The 13,247-nt window shown below is 50.1% G+C and overlaps 2 protein-coding genes across 3 annotated transcripts in view; both read right to left on the bottom strand.

Annotated features, from left to right (window-relative positions):
- LOC143962212 (uncharacterized) overlaps positions 1-3,275 on the bottom strand; it is a 57,934-nt gene extending 54,659 nt beyond the window's left edge. For both annotated transcript variants that reach the window (XM_077471549.1, XM_077471548.1), the window contains exon 1: positions 1,176-3,275. In XM_077471549.1, coding sequence (XP_077327675.1) covers positions 1,176-3,260 — 2,085 coding nt within the window. In that variant the 5' untranslated portion in view covers positions 3,261-3,275. The remainder of the gene's footprint in view (positions 1-1,175) is intronic.
- A 7,197-nt stretch (positions 3,276-10,472) lies between these two features.
- The window catches only part of LOC143962213 (phospholipid scramblase 3-like), a 34,084-nt gene continuing 31,309 nt past the window's right edge, over positions 10,473-13,247 (bottom strand). The window contains exon 7 of the mRNA XM_077471550.1: positions 10,473-11,149. Coding sequence (XP_077327676.1) covers positions 11,096-11,149 — 54 coding nt within the window. The 3' untranslated portion in view covers positions 10,473-11,095. The remainder of the gene's footprint in view (positions 11,150-13,247) is intronic.

A 13,247-nucleotide genomic window follows, 5' to 3' on the forward strand; every position in this document is an offset into this window, starting at 1 on the left:
CTCCATCGGACTGTTTCCGTCTGAGTATCCGATGGACCAAGTTTTCCAACTTGTTGGTAAAATTTTCCGACAAAATGCTCCGATCGTACATACTCTGATCAAAGCTATTGGCTACTAGCCTGATGGTAGTCCCGTTGTAACGAAATTACGTCATCACGTTCTGAACGATCAGATTTTCCGACAACTTTGTCCGACCGTGTGTACAAGGGCTTAGTGGAACACTCAGACCTCAAGGGGAGAAGGTCTAATATGGATTCCTAAACTCTCTTGGGGGTCTAGGAATTGTCCTGCAATAGCGCTTGGTATGATGAAGAGCCTCAAAAACATGTCCAAAGCACCCACATCTGAAAAAAATTTGAGATATTGTCTTGAGTTGTGTGGATCAGCTTTTCCATATCCACTTTGTGTGTACTACGTGGAATCCATTCCTTCTTAGAAGGAGGACAGGGTGATTTACAAGGGACTGCATATCAACCGTTTTGTAGTATTGTCAACATTAAATGGCTTCAAACATGCTTGGGGCAAACATAGATCTCTACTAAAAAAAAATGGGCAGACTCGATGGACTACGCTGGCTTTTTCTGCCGCCACTTTTCTTTGTTGCTATGTTTTCCTCTATGTTTGGGTACGCTAGAACAATGGAGGAGGGAGGTATTGCGCTGGAATAAATTCTAAGGGGAGTGAGGAAACTGTGATTGTCGTGTCATGAACCTTGTGTCAGAAAGGTTGAAGCCCCGCACAAGACCACCATATATGGAGGAAGGAACCCGCCTCTTGATTGCACCTCCAGCAACTATCAGAGACTGTAGGGTACTCATCTTTTACTCAATCACATGGGTGGGTTGGGATCTGGGAACCCCATTATTGGTAAACGGTGCTTCAAGGTTCAGATAAGCCCCCCCCCACCCACTCTTTTGCACAACCACAAGGCCAGGGTTTTGGGGATGAGGCCCTTGTCCTCAGTAACATGGAAACAAGGTGCTTTGCCAGGGATTCCCCCCCAAGCAAGATACCCCCAATGTCGAGGGCATGTATGGGCCTGGTATGGATAAGAAAGGGGAGATGTACCCAGGCTGTGGGTTGAATAAGTGTATAGTAGACAAAGTGCCCAGGTATGGGACCCCTTCTGTGTTCTCCTGACATATAGAAGAGTCCATACATCTACTCCATCCTACCTCTCCGATGTACTGGGGTGACCTCTCCCCTCTGCTCTCTGCTGTCTCTCCTCTGTGGTCTGATGTCTCCTGGTGGAGTCTCCTCCGCTCTCTGCTGTCTCTCCTCTGTGGTCCGATGTCTCCTGGTGGAGTCTCCTCCGCTCTCTGCTGTCTCTCCTCTGTGGTCTGATGTCTCCTGGTGGAGTCTCCTCCGCTCTCTGCTGTCTCTCCTCTGTGGTCTGATGTCTCCTGGTGGAGTCTCCTCCGCTCTCTGCTGTCTCTCCTCTGTGGTCTGATGTCTCCTGGTGGAGTCTCCTCCACTCTCTGCTGTCTCTCCTCTGTGGTCTGATGTCTCCTGGTGGAGTCTCCTCCGCTCTCTGCTGTCTCTCCTCTGTGGTCTGATGTCTCCTGGTGGAGTCTCCTCCGCTCTCTGCTGTCTCTCTTCTGTGGTCTGATGTCTCCTGGTGGAGTCTCCTCCGCTCTGCTGTCTCTCCTCTGTGGTCTGATGTCTCCTGGTGGAGTCTCCTCCGCTCTCTGCTGTCTCTCCTCTGTGGTCCGATGTCTCCTGGTGGAGTCTCCTCCGCTCTCTGCTGTCTCTCTTCTGTGGTCTGATGTCTCCTGGTGGAGTCTCCTCCGCTCTCTGCTGTCTCTCCTCTGTGGTCTGATGTCTCCTGGTGGAGTCTCCTTCCGCTCTCTGCTGTCTCTCCTCTGTGGTCTGATGTCTCCTGGTGGAGTCTCCTCCGCTCTCTGCTGTCTCTCCTCTGTGGTCTGATGTCTCCTGGTGGAGTCTCCTCCACTCTCTGCTGTCTCTCCTCTGTGGTCTGATGTCTCCTGGTGGAGTCTCCTCCGCTCTCTGCTGTCTCTCCTCTGTGGTCTGATGTCTCCTGGTGGAGTCTCCTCCGCTCTCTGCTGTCTCTCCTCTGTGGTCTGATGTCTCCTGGTGGAGTCTCCTCCACTCTCTGCTGTCTCTCCTCTGTGGTCTGATGTCTCCTGGTGGAGTCTCCTCCGCTCTCTGCTGTCTCTCCTCTGTGGTCTGATGTCTCCTGGTGGAGTCTCCTCCGCTCTCTGCTGTCTCTCTTCTGTGGTCTGATGTCTCCTGGTGGAGTCTCCTCCGCTCTGCTGTCTCTCCTCTGTGGTCTGATGTCTCCTGGTGGAGTCTCCTCCGCTCTCTGCTGTCTCTCCTCTGTGGTCCGATGTCTCCTGGTGGAGTCTCCTCCGCTCTCTGCTGTCTCTCTTCTGTGGTCTGATGTCTCCTGGTGGAGTCTCCTCCGCTCTCTGCTGTCTCTCCTCTGTGGTCTGATGTCTCCTGGTGGAGTCTCCTTCCGCTCTCTGCTGTCTCTCCTCTGTGGTCTGATGTCTCCTGGTGGAGTCTCCTCCGCTCTCTGCTGTCTCTCCTCTGTGGTCTGATGTCTCCTGGTGGAGTCTCCTCCACTCTCTGCTGTCTCTCCTCTGTGGTCTGATGTCTCCTGGTGGAGTCTCCTCCGCTCTCTGCTGTCTCTCCTCTGTGGTCTGATGTCTCCTGGTGGAATCTCCTCCGCTCTCTGCTGTCTCTCCTCTGTGGTCTGATGTCTCCTGGTGGAGTCTCCTCCGCTCTCTGCTGTCTCTCCTCTGTGGTCTGATGTCTCCTGGTGGAGTCTCCTCTGCTCTCTGCTGTCTCTCCTCTGTGGTCTGATGTCTCCTGGTGGAGTCTCCTCCGCTCTCTGCTGTCTCTCCTCTGTGGTCTGATGTCTCCTGGTGGAGTCTCCTCCGCTCTCTGCTGTCTCTCCTCTGTGGTCTGATGTCTCCTGGAGGAGTCTCCTCCGCTCTCTGCTGTCTCTCCTCTGTGGTCTGATGTCTCCTGGTGGAGTCTCCTCCGCTCTCTGCTGTCTCTCCTCTGTGGTCTGATGTCTCCTGGTGGAGTCTCCTCCGCTCTCCGCTGTCTCTCCTCTGTGGTCTGATGTCTCCTGGTGGAGTCTCCTCCGCTCTCTGCGTCTCTCTTCCTCTAGCCCTCTTCTCCTGAGCTGGAGACAAGTGTGAGAAATGACAAGAAGAACTAGAATAATGTAACCTGAAACTATTCTCCTGATTGTGCCAAAGGAGCCTTATAACAAATATAATTGTAGCCATGGCGTTGCAGCTAGTAACAAACAATCCGCCAAATCACCGCACTGCCAGACTTCATACATCACTTCCAGAGACAAAGAGCAGTCTTCTGCGAGTTTTGTCTTTGTTGTTGTATTGGTCGGTACAACTTGGATAGGGATTGGAATATGGGATGCCCATAGGATAAGTCATTGCCATCATTTTTATTTTTTTGGATTTGAGTATGCTCTGATAAAGTTAGAGCCAGAAGATTGAATGTGAAAATTGAATTCGGTATGAATCTCCTCCTGCATTCTCCATGCAGACTGTTGCGTCTCCTCTCCTCTGCTCAACCTCAGCAGACTATTACATCTCATGCCCCGTACACACGAGCGGAATTTCCGACAGATGGGAGCTTTTCATCGTATATTCCGACCGTGTGTATGCCCCATTGGACTTTTTACATCGAAAAAATTCTGACGGACCTAGAAATGGAACACGTTCTAGATTTTTCCGACAGAACCAATTCCTTTTCCGGAAAACCGCTCGTCTGTAGGCTGTTCCGACGTACCAAAAATGATGCATGCTCTGAAGCAAGTACGAGACGGAAGCTATTGGCTACTGGCTATTGAAATTCCGTTTTTTCTAGTCCCATCGTACGTGTTGTACGTCACCGTGTTCTTGGCGGTCAGACTTTGGTATGACCGTGTGTATGCAAGACAGCTTGAGCGGAATTCCATCAGATCCATCAAATCCTTCAGAGTTTATTCCGACGGCAAAACGGGTGCTGTGTACGTGGCATATGAGTTCTCTTACCATCGCCGTGTGAAGGATAGAGACATCACATTTGGCCATGTAAATATGATGGTGTAGCGGCCATAACCCTTGGCCGGGGGCGGCCTTGACTTTTGGGCTTACCGGTTACCTCCGCTTGGCTGGTTCTTCCACGTCTAGGGGTTCCCAGGGTTAGTACCCAACGACTTTGGGCGCTGACACCATAAAAGTCCGTTAGAAAGGTTTTTATTTGCAGGGGTAACATCCAATAAAACACAGTCTCATAAGGGAACAGAGGGCAAGGGTGAAGAACTCAGGCACCTTGAACTGCTGACCATCAGAAACTCTTTGATACCACCCAGAGAGTAGCCACTCGCAGCTGGGCGCTTCAAAGCTGAACAGAATCTCTAGCTAGAGATTATGGCAGTCAGCACTTTGATCCAGAACTTGTGAAATCTCTGACCTTGAGTAATTTGTAAAGGAAAATTAACAGGAACCTTTTTCCTCAGTACATGGAATGTTCTCTGTCTGCTTGGCAGTACTGGAAAAACGTGGATCCGCTGATGTCCTTCACAACCCAGTAACCAGGCACTTCTCGGGATGCCAGCTTGTTGGCCCTCCTCCGAAGAGTCCTCCCCCGGTCGCTTGCACGAGCTGCGGTGCCCCTCCAAGCCGAGAGCACACCCGGACGCCTTGAATCCTCCCTCAGTTACTGTGCCTCGGACCAGCCGGTTCCGAGACTCGGGAACAGATGGATCCCTACCCCAGACCACGCGGGTCTATTGGGGTTAACCAACTAAAGCATGTTACGGAGTGGCGAATGCTCCCGCAACCGGGACCCCTCGCGGGGCTACCCCGGTCCAGAATCAGGAACAGGCGGCTATCGCCTCATGAACAAACCCGGAACACGTGAGTTCAGAATCTTAAGTACCTTTCCCCAGACTCCTCAGCAGGGCCAGGCGCGCCCACTGATTGGCTCCGAGGAATGCCGATAATCAAAACGTCCAACCAGGTCTGGTTCTGGCTCTGTCGTGCACTTAACTGTGCAGATGACCAGGCAGAACTCTAAAGCCCCGTACACACGAGAGGACTTATGTCTGACAGACTTCCGAAGGAGTTCTGCCGGAGTTCTGCCGGAGTTCCGACAGAGTTCTGACGGACTTTTCGAATGAACGGACTTGGCCACACACAATCACACTAAACTCCGACGGATTCGAACGTGATGACGTACGACTGGACTCGAATAAGGAAGTTCATAGCCAGTAGCCAATAGCTGCCCTAGCGTCGGTTTTAGTCCGTCGGAATAGCATACACACGAGCAAATTTTTCGGTAGGAACTGGGTCCGGCGGAGTTCCGTCGGAAAAATTTGAAGCATGTTCCATTTTCTAAAGTCCGTCAGACTTTTGCGAATCAAAAGTCCGTTGCAGCCCACACACGATCGAATAGTCTGACGGAATCATTCCGTCGGACTTTGGATGTTGAAAAGTCCGCTCGTGTGTACGGGGCTTTAAACCTACATAAATAACCCTCAGAACCCCACTACTGTTCTGAGGCAAAAACTAAATTTGTACATGGCAGACACCTTGTCCAAAGTGTCATCTCTACAATGGTCTTAGATCTCTTTCACCTCCTGCCAAAAACTTATTTCCTCCTGTACAGACTTGGTTTCTCCTGCACAAAACTTGTAGTTACTAATTGAAGTATGTCACATCTTCTTCTATTAGGTAATAGGGACCCACTCTGAATAAACCCCTTTACTGGCTCTGGTTGCTCGCTGCTGCTAGGCCTGAGGCCTGCAGAACCTCTCCCCGGAGGCCTAGTAGGTTAAAAGCATGTCTTTAGGAAATGGACTACTGTTCTCAGCCAGCCCAACCTGCAAATCGTGTGCCCTCAGGCCACACTGACATGACACAGACCCCCACAGTCTGTTCTCTGATTCAGGACTCCCCATCATCCACCGTGTGTTTGATGAAGACTCTGCTAATGACCGTGTAAAAGCAGAGTTCCCTCACAGACTCCTTGACACCTCCAGCCCTCCACTGTGGTAACACTCACCGACCTTCCAACAGCCATGCGTCCTTGATGAGGAACTTGACTGGACCATATGTACCGACAGCTTCACTTGCCCTTCTGCTCCAGGAGTTCCCTGCCATGCAACTGTGTGGTGGCAGAGACATTGCCAATGACTGTGTAGAGGCAATGTTCCCTCACAGCTCTCCACAGGCCTCCTCCTGCGATTGGCACACCCCCCCAGATGGGGATAGCCTCCTGCTGCTGCCTAACATGCCATTCCTCACTTCACTCAGCCGACTTCTCCCCTCTAGCGGCACATCACCTCAGCTTATATATGATGCCCACCCCCATGCCAATACCAATTGGAGATTGGTCAGGGCTCACACACAAGCTGCCTGCCACTCCAGTTCCAGGCCCAGATCCTCTTCTAGAACATTCTCCCTGGAAGCAGGGGAGGCGCCTCAGAACTGAAGTGCAGGTGGTCACTCCACCACTGCTACTCTGACCACTCCCAGTGCTGAAAACCCTAGTAAAAATAAACCTTACTAGTACCTACCTGTCGGTAGAGAGTAGGGATGAGCCGAACACCCCCCTGTTCGGTTCGCATCCAGAACATGTGAACAGGCACAAAACGTGTTCGAACACGCGAAAACTGTTAAAGTCTATGGGACACGAACTTGAATAATAAAAAGTGCTAATTTTAAAGGCTAATATGCAAGTTATTGTCATAAAAAGTGTTTGGGGACCCGGGTCCTGCCCCAGGGGACATGGATCAATGCAAAATAAAGTTTTAAAAATGTCAGTTTTTTCGGGAGCAGTGATTTTAATAATTATTAAAGTGTAATGGGTATCGGCTACATCGTACCCCTACTCACTTTTGGTTTCTCATGTTAGTGTCCCATAGACTGTAACCGCGTTCCGCGGCTTTCGAATTTGCAGCGAATGCCTCATAATGTTCGCTGTTTGGCTCGAACATCGGGCTCATCCCTAATTATATAGTGTGGGGGTGTGGACTTAGTCCCCCTGAGCCATGATGGCTCTCTCAGCAGAGCGCGCTGTGATTGGCCAAAGCATGCAGGTTGGGTGCCTGCTTTGGCCAATCATGACACAGCACTGCACTGCGATCTCACGGAGCTGTCATTTCCCGCGAAACACCCAATGATATTCGGTGTTCTACAAACGGACGGACATCCAAATCTTCGACTGGAACATCAAGCTCATGCCTATTCCTTTTGAAAGCAATACAAGTGATAAATAGAGTAAAGGAACAGTGTAAAAAATCATGAATAATAAATAAACATTACATTTAAAAAAAAAAAAAAGTAAAGCTCCCCTTGTCCCCTTCTGCATGCGCACAAAGGCAAGCGCATACGTAGGTCACACACGCATATATTAACAGTGTTTGCAGCACACATGGGGTGTACCGCCATAGACGGTACAGCAAGAGCAATAATTCCAGCACAAGACCTCCAGTGCAGGGCAGGGACAAGGGGTGGGCAGAAGGTGAAGCTCTTCTAAGAGAGAAAACTTGGGAGGGGTGATAGAAATTGTGATTTGTGGGGATTTGTGGTGGGAATAAAATTGGGGAAGAACTTTGTGCTAGAAGGGGAGGGGGATTTATACCTGGAAGCCCATGTACAAGTATTCCAGCAGTTCCTGCCGGAACGGTGCTACATACGGTATCCTCTTATCCCACCAAACCAAATAGATGCCAACTGCTACAGAGGGGACAATCATGGCATTAGGGGCCCCGGCATTCTGCCAGAGATACGGGGTAATTGTCCCCAGGTGCCCATATTAGTGCCCCCATCTACCAGGCAACTTAGTGGAGCCAAGTGGCACTGGGCTCCAGTTCCTTTGCAATTCACGCCAAGTGTTGTGCATGACGTTGTACAAAATGCACAGGAAAAGGATGGCATGGTACGTACGTACCATGCGATCTGGTACACTGCATTTGCGACCTGCATTTGGGGGGTCATTAAGTTGGCACCCACTGCAGACCGCAACTGCAATGAATTGTGATTGGATGCACAGGATTTTGTTCTCAGGAAGGTCCCAATAAAACCAGGACAGCTGGAAAGTACAGATTCTTATTAGAAGGGGAGAGGATTTGTGTTGGGTGGGGGAGGGTCTGTACTGGGAAGGGGGATTTGGGTAGGGGGATCTGTGATAGAACTGGGGAGAGGACTTGTGCTGGAGTGATGGGGGCAAAAGGAATGAACCCAGGATGGGAAGGGGGGGGGGGGGGTTGTGCTAGAAGGGAGGACTTGGGGAGAGGATCTGTGGGGGGAATTTTTCCTGGGGTATTTCAAGAGATGTTGTTCACGATGCACCCCATCACAAATATGGGTGCATTGTGAAGGAGGTACAAGCGTGACTGTAGGCAGTGGGGGTGGAGGTTGCATCATGGCGGGGGTTCGAAAAATACGCACCTTCATCCAAACAGACAATGGGGGGGGGGGTTTGGGGGAGGGGGGGCAGTTTAAAAAGTGCTGCTCAATCGCCTATTTTTACTGCCTCCCCAACCACAAGTGTAAACTAAGCCTAAATCTAAAATGATAGATGTCATCATTTCAACACAAATGAAAAGCAAGTTTCTCATTCCTCAGTAAGAGGTAATAATTGCAGAAGCACATTCCGCAACCAGCGTATGTGTCTCTAACCCCCGCTCCAGACTCCTGGGGGGCAGTTTGGAATTTTCACCCTGTTCACTGTATGACCTTGCCCTGCCACTGTGTGCACTGAAAGAGAGAGGCCTACGTAGAATAGGTGCACTGCAGGGGAGGAAACAGAATACAATGGGTGCACTGCAGGGGAGGGGAGAGAGAAGGATACGTGCGATGCAGGGGAGGGGATTGAGAAGGATACGTGCGATGCAGGGGAGGAGAGAGAGAAAGATGGAGGCACTGCAGGAGAGGGGAGTGAGAAGGATGGAGGCACTGCAGGGGAGGGGAGAGAGAAGGATATGTGCAATACAGGGGAGGGGAGAGAGAAGGATACGTGCAATGCAGGGGAGGGGAGAGAGAAGGATGGAGGCACTGCAGGAGAGGGGAGAGAGAAGGATACGTGCAATACAGGGGAGGGGAGAGAGAAGGATACGTGCAATGCAGGGGAGGGGAGAGAGAAGGATGGAGGCACTGCAGGGGAGAGGAGAGAGAAGGATATGTGCCATGCAGGGGAAGGGAGAGAGAAGGATGGGGGCACTGCAGTGGAGGGGAGTGAGAAGGATGGAGGCACTGCAGGGGAGGAGTGTGAGCAGGATAGGTACACTGCAGGAGAGGGGTGAGAGAGGGTTGAAGGCACTGCAGAAGGGGAGAGAGATAAAGATGAAGGCACTGCAGGAGAGGGGAGAGAGAAGAATGGGGCACTGCAGGGGAGGGGAGAGAGAAGGGTGGAGGCACTGCAGGGGAGGAGTGTGAGCGGGATAGGTGCACTGCAGGAGAGGGGTGAGAGAGGGTTGAAGGCACTGCAGAAGGGGAGAGAGATAAAGATGAAGGCACTGTAGGAGAGGGGAGAGAGAAGAATGGGGCACTGCAGGGGAGGGGAGAGAGAAGGGTGGAGGCACTGCAGGGGAGGAGTGTGAGCGGGATAGGTGCACTGCAGGAGAGGGGTGAGAGAGGGTTGAAGGCACTACAGAAGGGGAGAGAGATAAAGATGAAGGCACTGCAGGAGAGGGGAGAGAGAAGAATTGGCCACTGCAGGGGAGGGGAGAGAGAAGAATGGGGCACTGCAGCGGAGGGGGGGAGAAGAATTGGCCACTGCAGGGGAGGGGAGAGAGAAGAATGGGGCACTGCAGGGGAGGGGAGAGAGAAGAATGGGGCACTGCAGCGGAGGGGAAAGAAAAATGGGGCACTGCAGGGGATGGGAAGAAAAGAATAGGGCACTGTAGGGGAGGGGAAGAAAAGAATGGGGCACTGCAGGGGAGGGGAGAGAGAATAATGGGGCACTGCAGGGGAGGGGAGAGAGAAGAATGGGCCACTGCAGGGGAGGGGAGAGAGAAGAATGGGGCACTGCAGCGGAGGGGGGAGAGAAGAATGGGGCACTGCAGGGTAGGGGGAGAGAAGAATGGGGCACTGCAGGAGGGGAGAGAAGAATGGGGCACTGCAGGGGAGGGGGAGAGAAGAATGGAACACTGCAGGGGAGGGGGGAGAAGAATTGGCCACTGCAGGGGAGGGGAGAGAGAAGAATGGGAGCACTGCAGGAGAGGGGATAGAGAAAGGTGGAGGCACTGCAGGAGTTTTTTTATGATGGGTGGTTTCACTGACCAATAGAACGGCTACACCATTCTCTGGCACGCACGCCCAGAGAGACCCTTTTTTTTATGCTCTTATCGTTCTCTACATATTACAAAAAAAAATTCTCTGGCAATGTGGACCCCCACCCCCTGTGTCCGGGTCCCTGGTATGCACACACTGCAGGACAAAGGACAACAAGAACAACAACAAGAATAAGCTTTTCTTTCCATCATGTGGAGCTACAATTTTACAGATTGTCATTTTTTATTCTGATCAGAACTATTAATAATCTACATTTGTAGCCATATAAACTCTACATATACGTATATCTTCTTCATCAATCAGATCAATATAACACATTGTGGGTGAATAATTTTGGTTTTATTTTATAGCAGCAGGTGGCGCTCTAGTCTCCTTTTCACCTGTAAGCCTTCCATCCCTCTCAGCTGTGCTGAAGCAAACGAACATTATTTACACAATAAATGTGATCTCTTTAGCTAAGACACAGAGCTCTGGGGATCCTTTGCCATGTGATGTACAGTATAAAATAATCATATACCCTTAACTCCACCTCCTTTTTCCTATTTTTTTTCATAATTAGGACTCCTGCGTGATTCGCATTGGAGCAGCTGTGGAAAGGTGTGAACCGCGTCCACAGAGAGCCTATCACAATCTCCTGCTGTGCGAATTGGATGACAGGAAACCCACATCCAATTTGCATAAGTGTGAACCCAGCCTTAAGAAAATTAAAAGCAGAGGATCTTCATACAGCCTGTTCATTCTATGTTTGACATGTACAGAACACGTATGATCTTTTGGAAGAGACGAGTCTGCGGATTGGCTGGCATATCCTCCAGTCATTGGTGGCTCGCAGTTTGGGACTGTTGCTGGCGCTCTTCATTTAGAAGGTCCTGAAAGACAAAAAAAAGAGTTCTGGTCACCCCAAATAAATGCTCCATGACTTCCAACATGATAGAAAGGGGCATCTGAACTAAAAAAAATTTTTTTTTCTAAATATTGGTGGAACAGGGAAGGGTTAGGCCCATTTGATTGGGTTCCTACCAAGTTTTTCCAGCTCTGGTAAGACACACACATTGGTGGATAGAAGGAGGGAGGTGGGACCGACCACATTATTACCAGTTGTCACCTCCTTCCCGGCTGCCGTTAGGGAACTGTTGCTACACATTGCCCATCTTTGGCTTTCCATTATATTATGTATGGAGAGTCGCCATATTTCATCACATGACAGTGTGACTACTTCTGGTGTTCTCCACTAATCGGACTATGTGGGTTAATTTGTGTTATTTTTTATTCACTTCTCTATTTAGGAAGTGTACATTAGACAAGGGGCAGATAACACAGGAAGTGTACATTAGACAAGGGGCAGATAACACAGGAAGTGTACAGAGGACACGGGACAGATAACACAGGAAGTGTACAGAGGACACTGGACAGATAACACAGGAAGTGTACAGAGGACACGGGACAGATAATAGAGGAAGTGTACCGAGGACACGGGACAGATAACACAGGAAGTATACAGAGGACACGGGACAGATAACACAGAAAGTGTACAGAGGACACGGGACAGATAACACAGAAAGTGTACAGAGGACACGGGACAGATAACAGAGGAAGTGTACAGAGGACACAGGACAGATAACACAGGAAGTGTACATAAGACACGGGACAGATAACACAGAAAGTGTACAGAGTACAGGGGACAGATAACACAGGAAGTGTACAGAGGACACGGGAAAGAAAACACAGGAAGTGTACAGAGCACATGGGAAAGAGAACACAGGAAGCATACATTAGACACGGGATAGATCACAAAGGAAGTGTACATTAGACATGGGACAGATAATAGAGGAAGTGTACATTAGACATGGGACAGATAACACAGGAAGTGTACAGAGGACATGGGACAGATAACACAGGAAGTGTACAGAGGACACGGGACAGATAACACAGGAAGTGTACAGAGGACATGGGACAGATAACACAGAAAGTGTACAGAGGACACGGGACAGATAACACAGGAAGTGTACAGAGGACCCAGGACAGCTAATATAAGAAGTGTACAGAGGACACAGAACAGATAAATCAAGACATGTACAGATACCCCCGATGTCATCCACAAATACGATTCCTCAGTCTCGCCATGCTGTTGGCAATGTGGACTTGACGTTGGGTCACTGTTTCATATTTTCTGGAAATGCCCCTTGATATGGCCTTTCTGGATAGCGGTGGGGTTGTTGGTGGTGGAGGTGACGGGGGTGTCCCTCCCGATCGATCCCTTACATTGTTTGCTGGGTCTCCCTATTCCAGGCATACCTAAAAATACCAATCGGCTGGTCTCCTATATTTTACTTGCTGCTAAGAGGCTTATGCCGCTGTGATGGCTGTCCGGAGCAACTCCCCCCTGGCCTAGATTTCTCCAACTAGTGTCCGAAATTCGGAGAATGGAGTATCTGATGGCCTCGGTGCATGATTTGGTTCCCCAGTTTGATAAAGTGTGGGAACCCTGGGATCGGTCGGAATACGCCCCCCCCCCCCCCCCCCCTCTACCTGTACATCCATCTGACTGCAGTTGCCGATCGTGCCACTTTATTGATGGCTACCACCCCCACCTTTCCCTACCTAATCCTCAGGGTTACTTATCCCCCCATCGGGGACTCACTATGATGACCATGTGAATGTTCGGTTGTTTTGTCTTTTTCTGGCCGCCGGCCTCTTGTTGAACAGAATTGTTGGTTTTGATTTACATAAACTATATGTTATTCATTGTACAAGACATGGTTATGCAGTTCACCCTTGTGTCTGCATATGTGGACATTTTTCTCTGTCTTCTGTAACTAATGTGTTCGCTATGTTCTATATTTATCTCCGCTTACTGATTTTTCCAATGCGCAAGTGTGTTGTTTTTGCTTTGAAAAATTAATAAAAATTACAATTATAAAAAAAAAAGACATGTACAGAGAACATGGGACAGATAACACAGGAAGT

Source organism: Lithobates pipiens, unplaced genomic scaffold (assembly GCF_037356315.1).
Source record: "Lithobates pipiens isolate NorthernLeopardFrog02 unplaced genomic scaffold, aLitPip1_a1.2 Scaffold_8, whole genome shotgun sequence".
Classification (NCBI taxonomy): domain Eukaryota; kingdom Metazoa; phylum Chordata; class Amphibia; order Anura; family Ranidae; genus Lithobates; species Lithobates pipiens.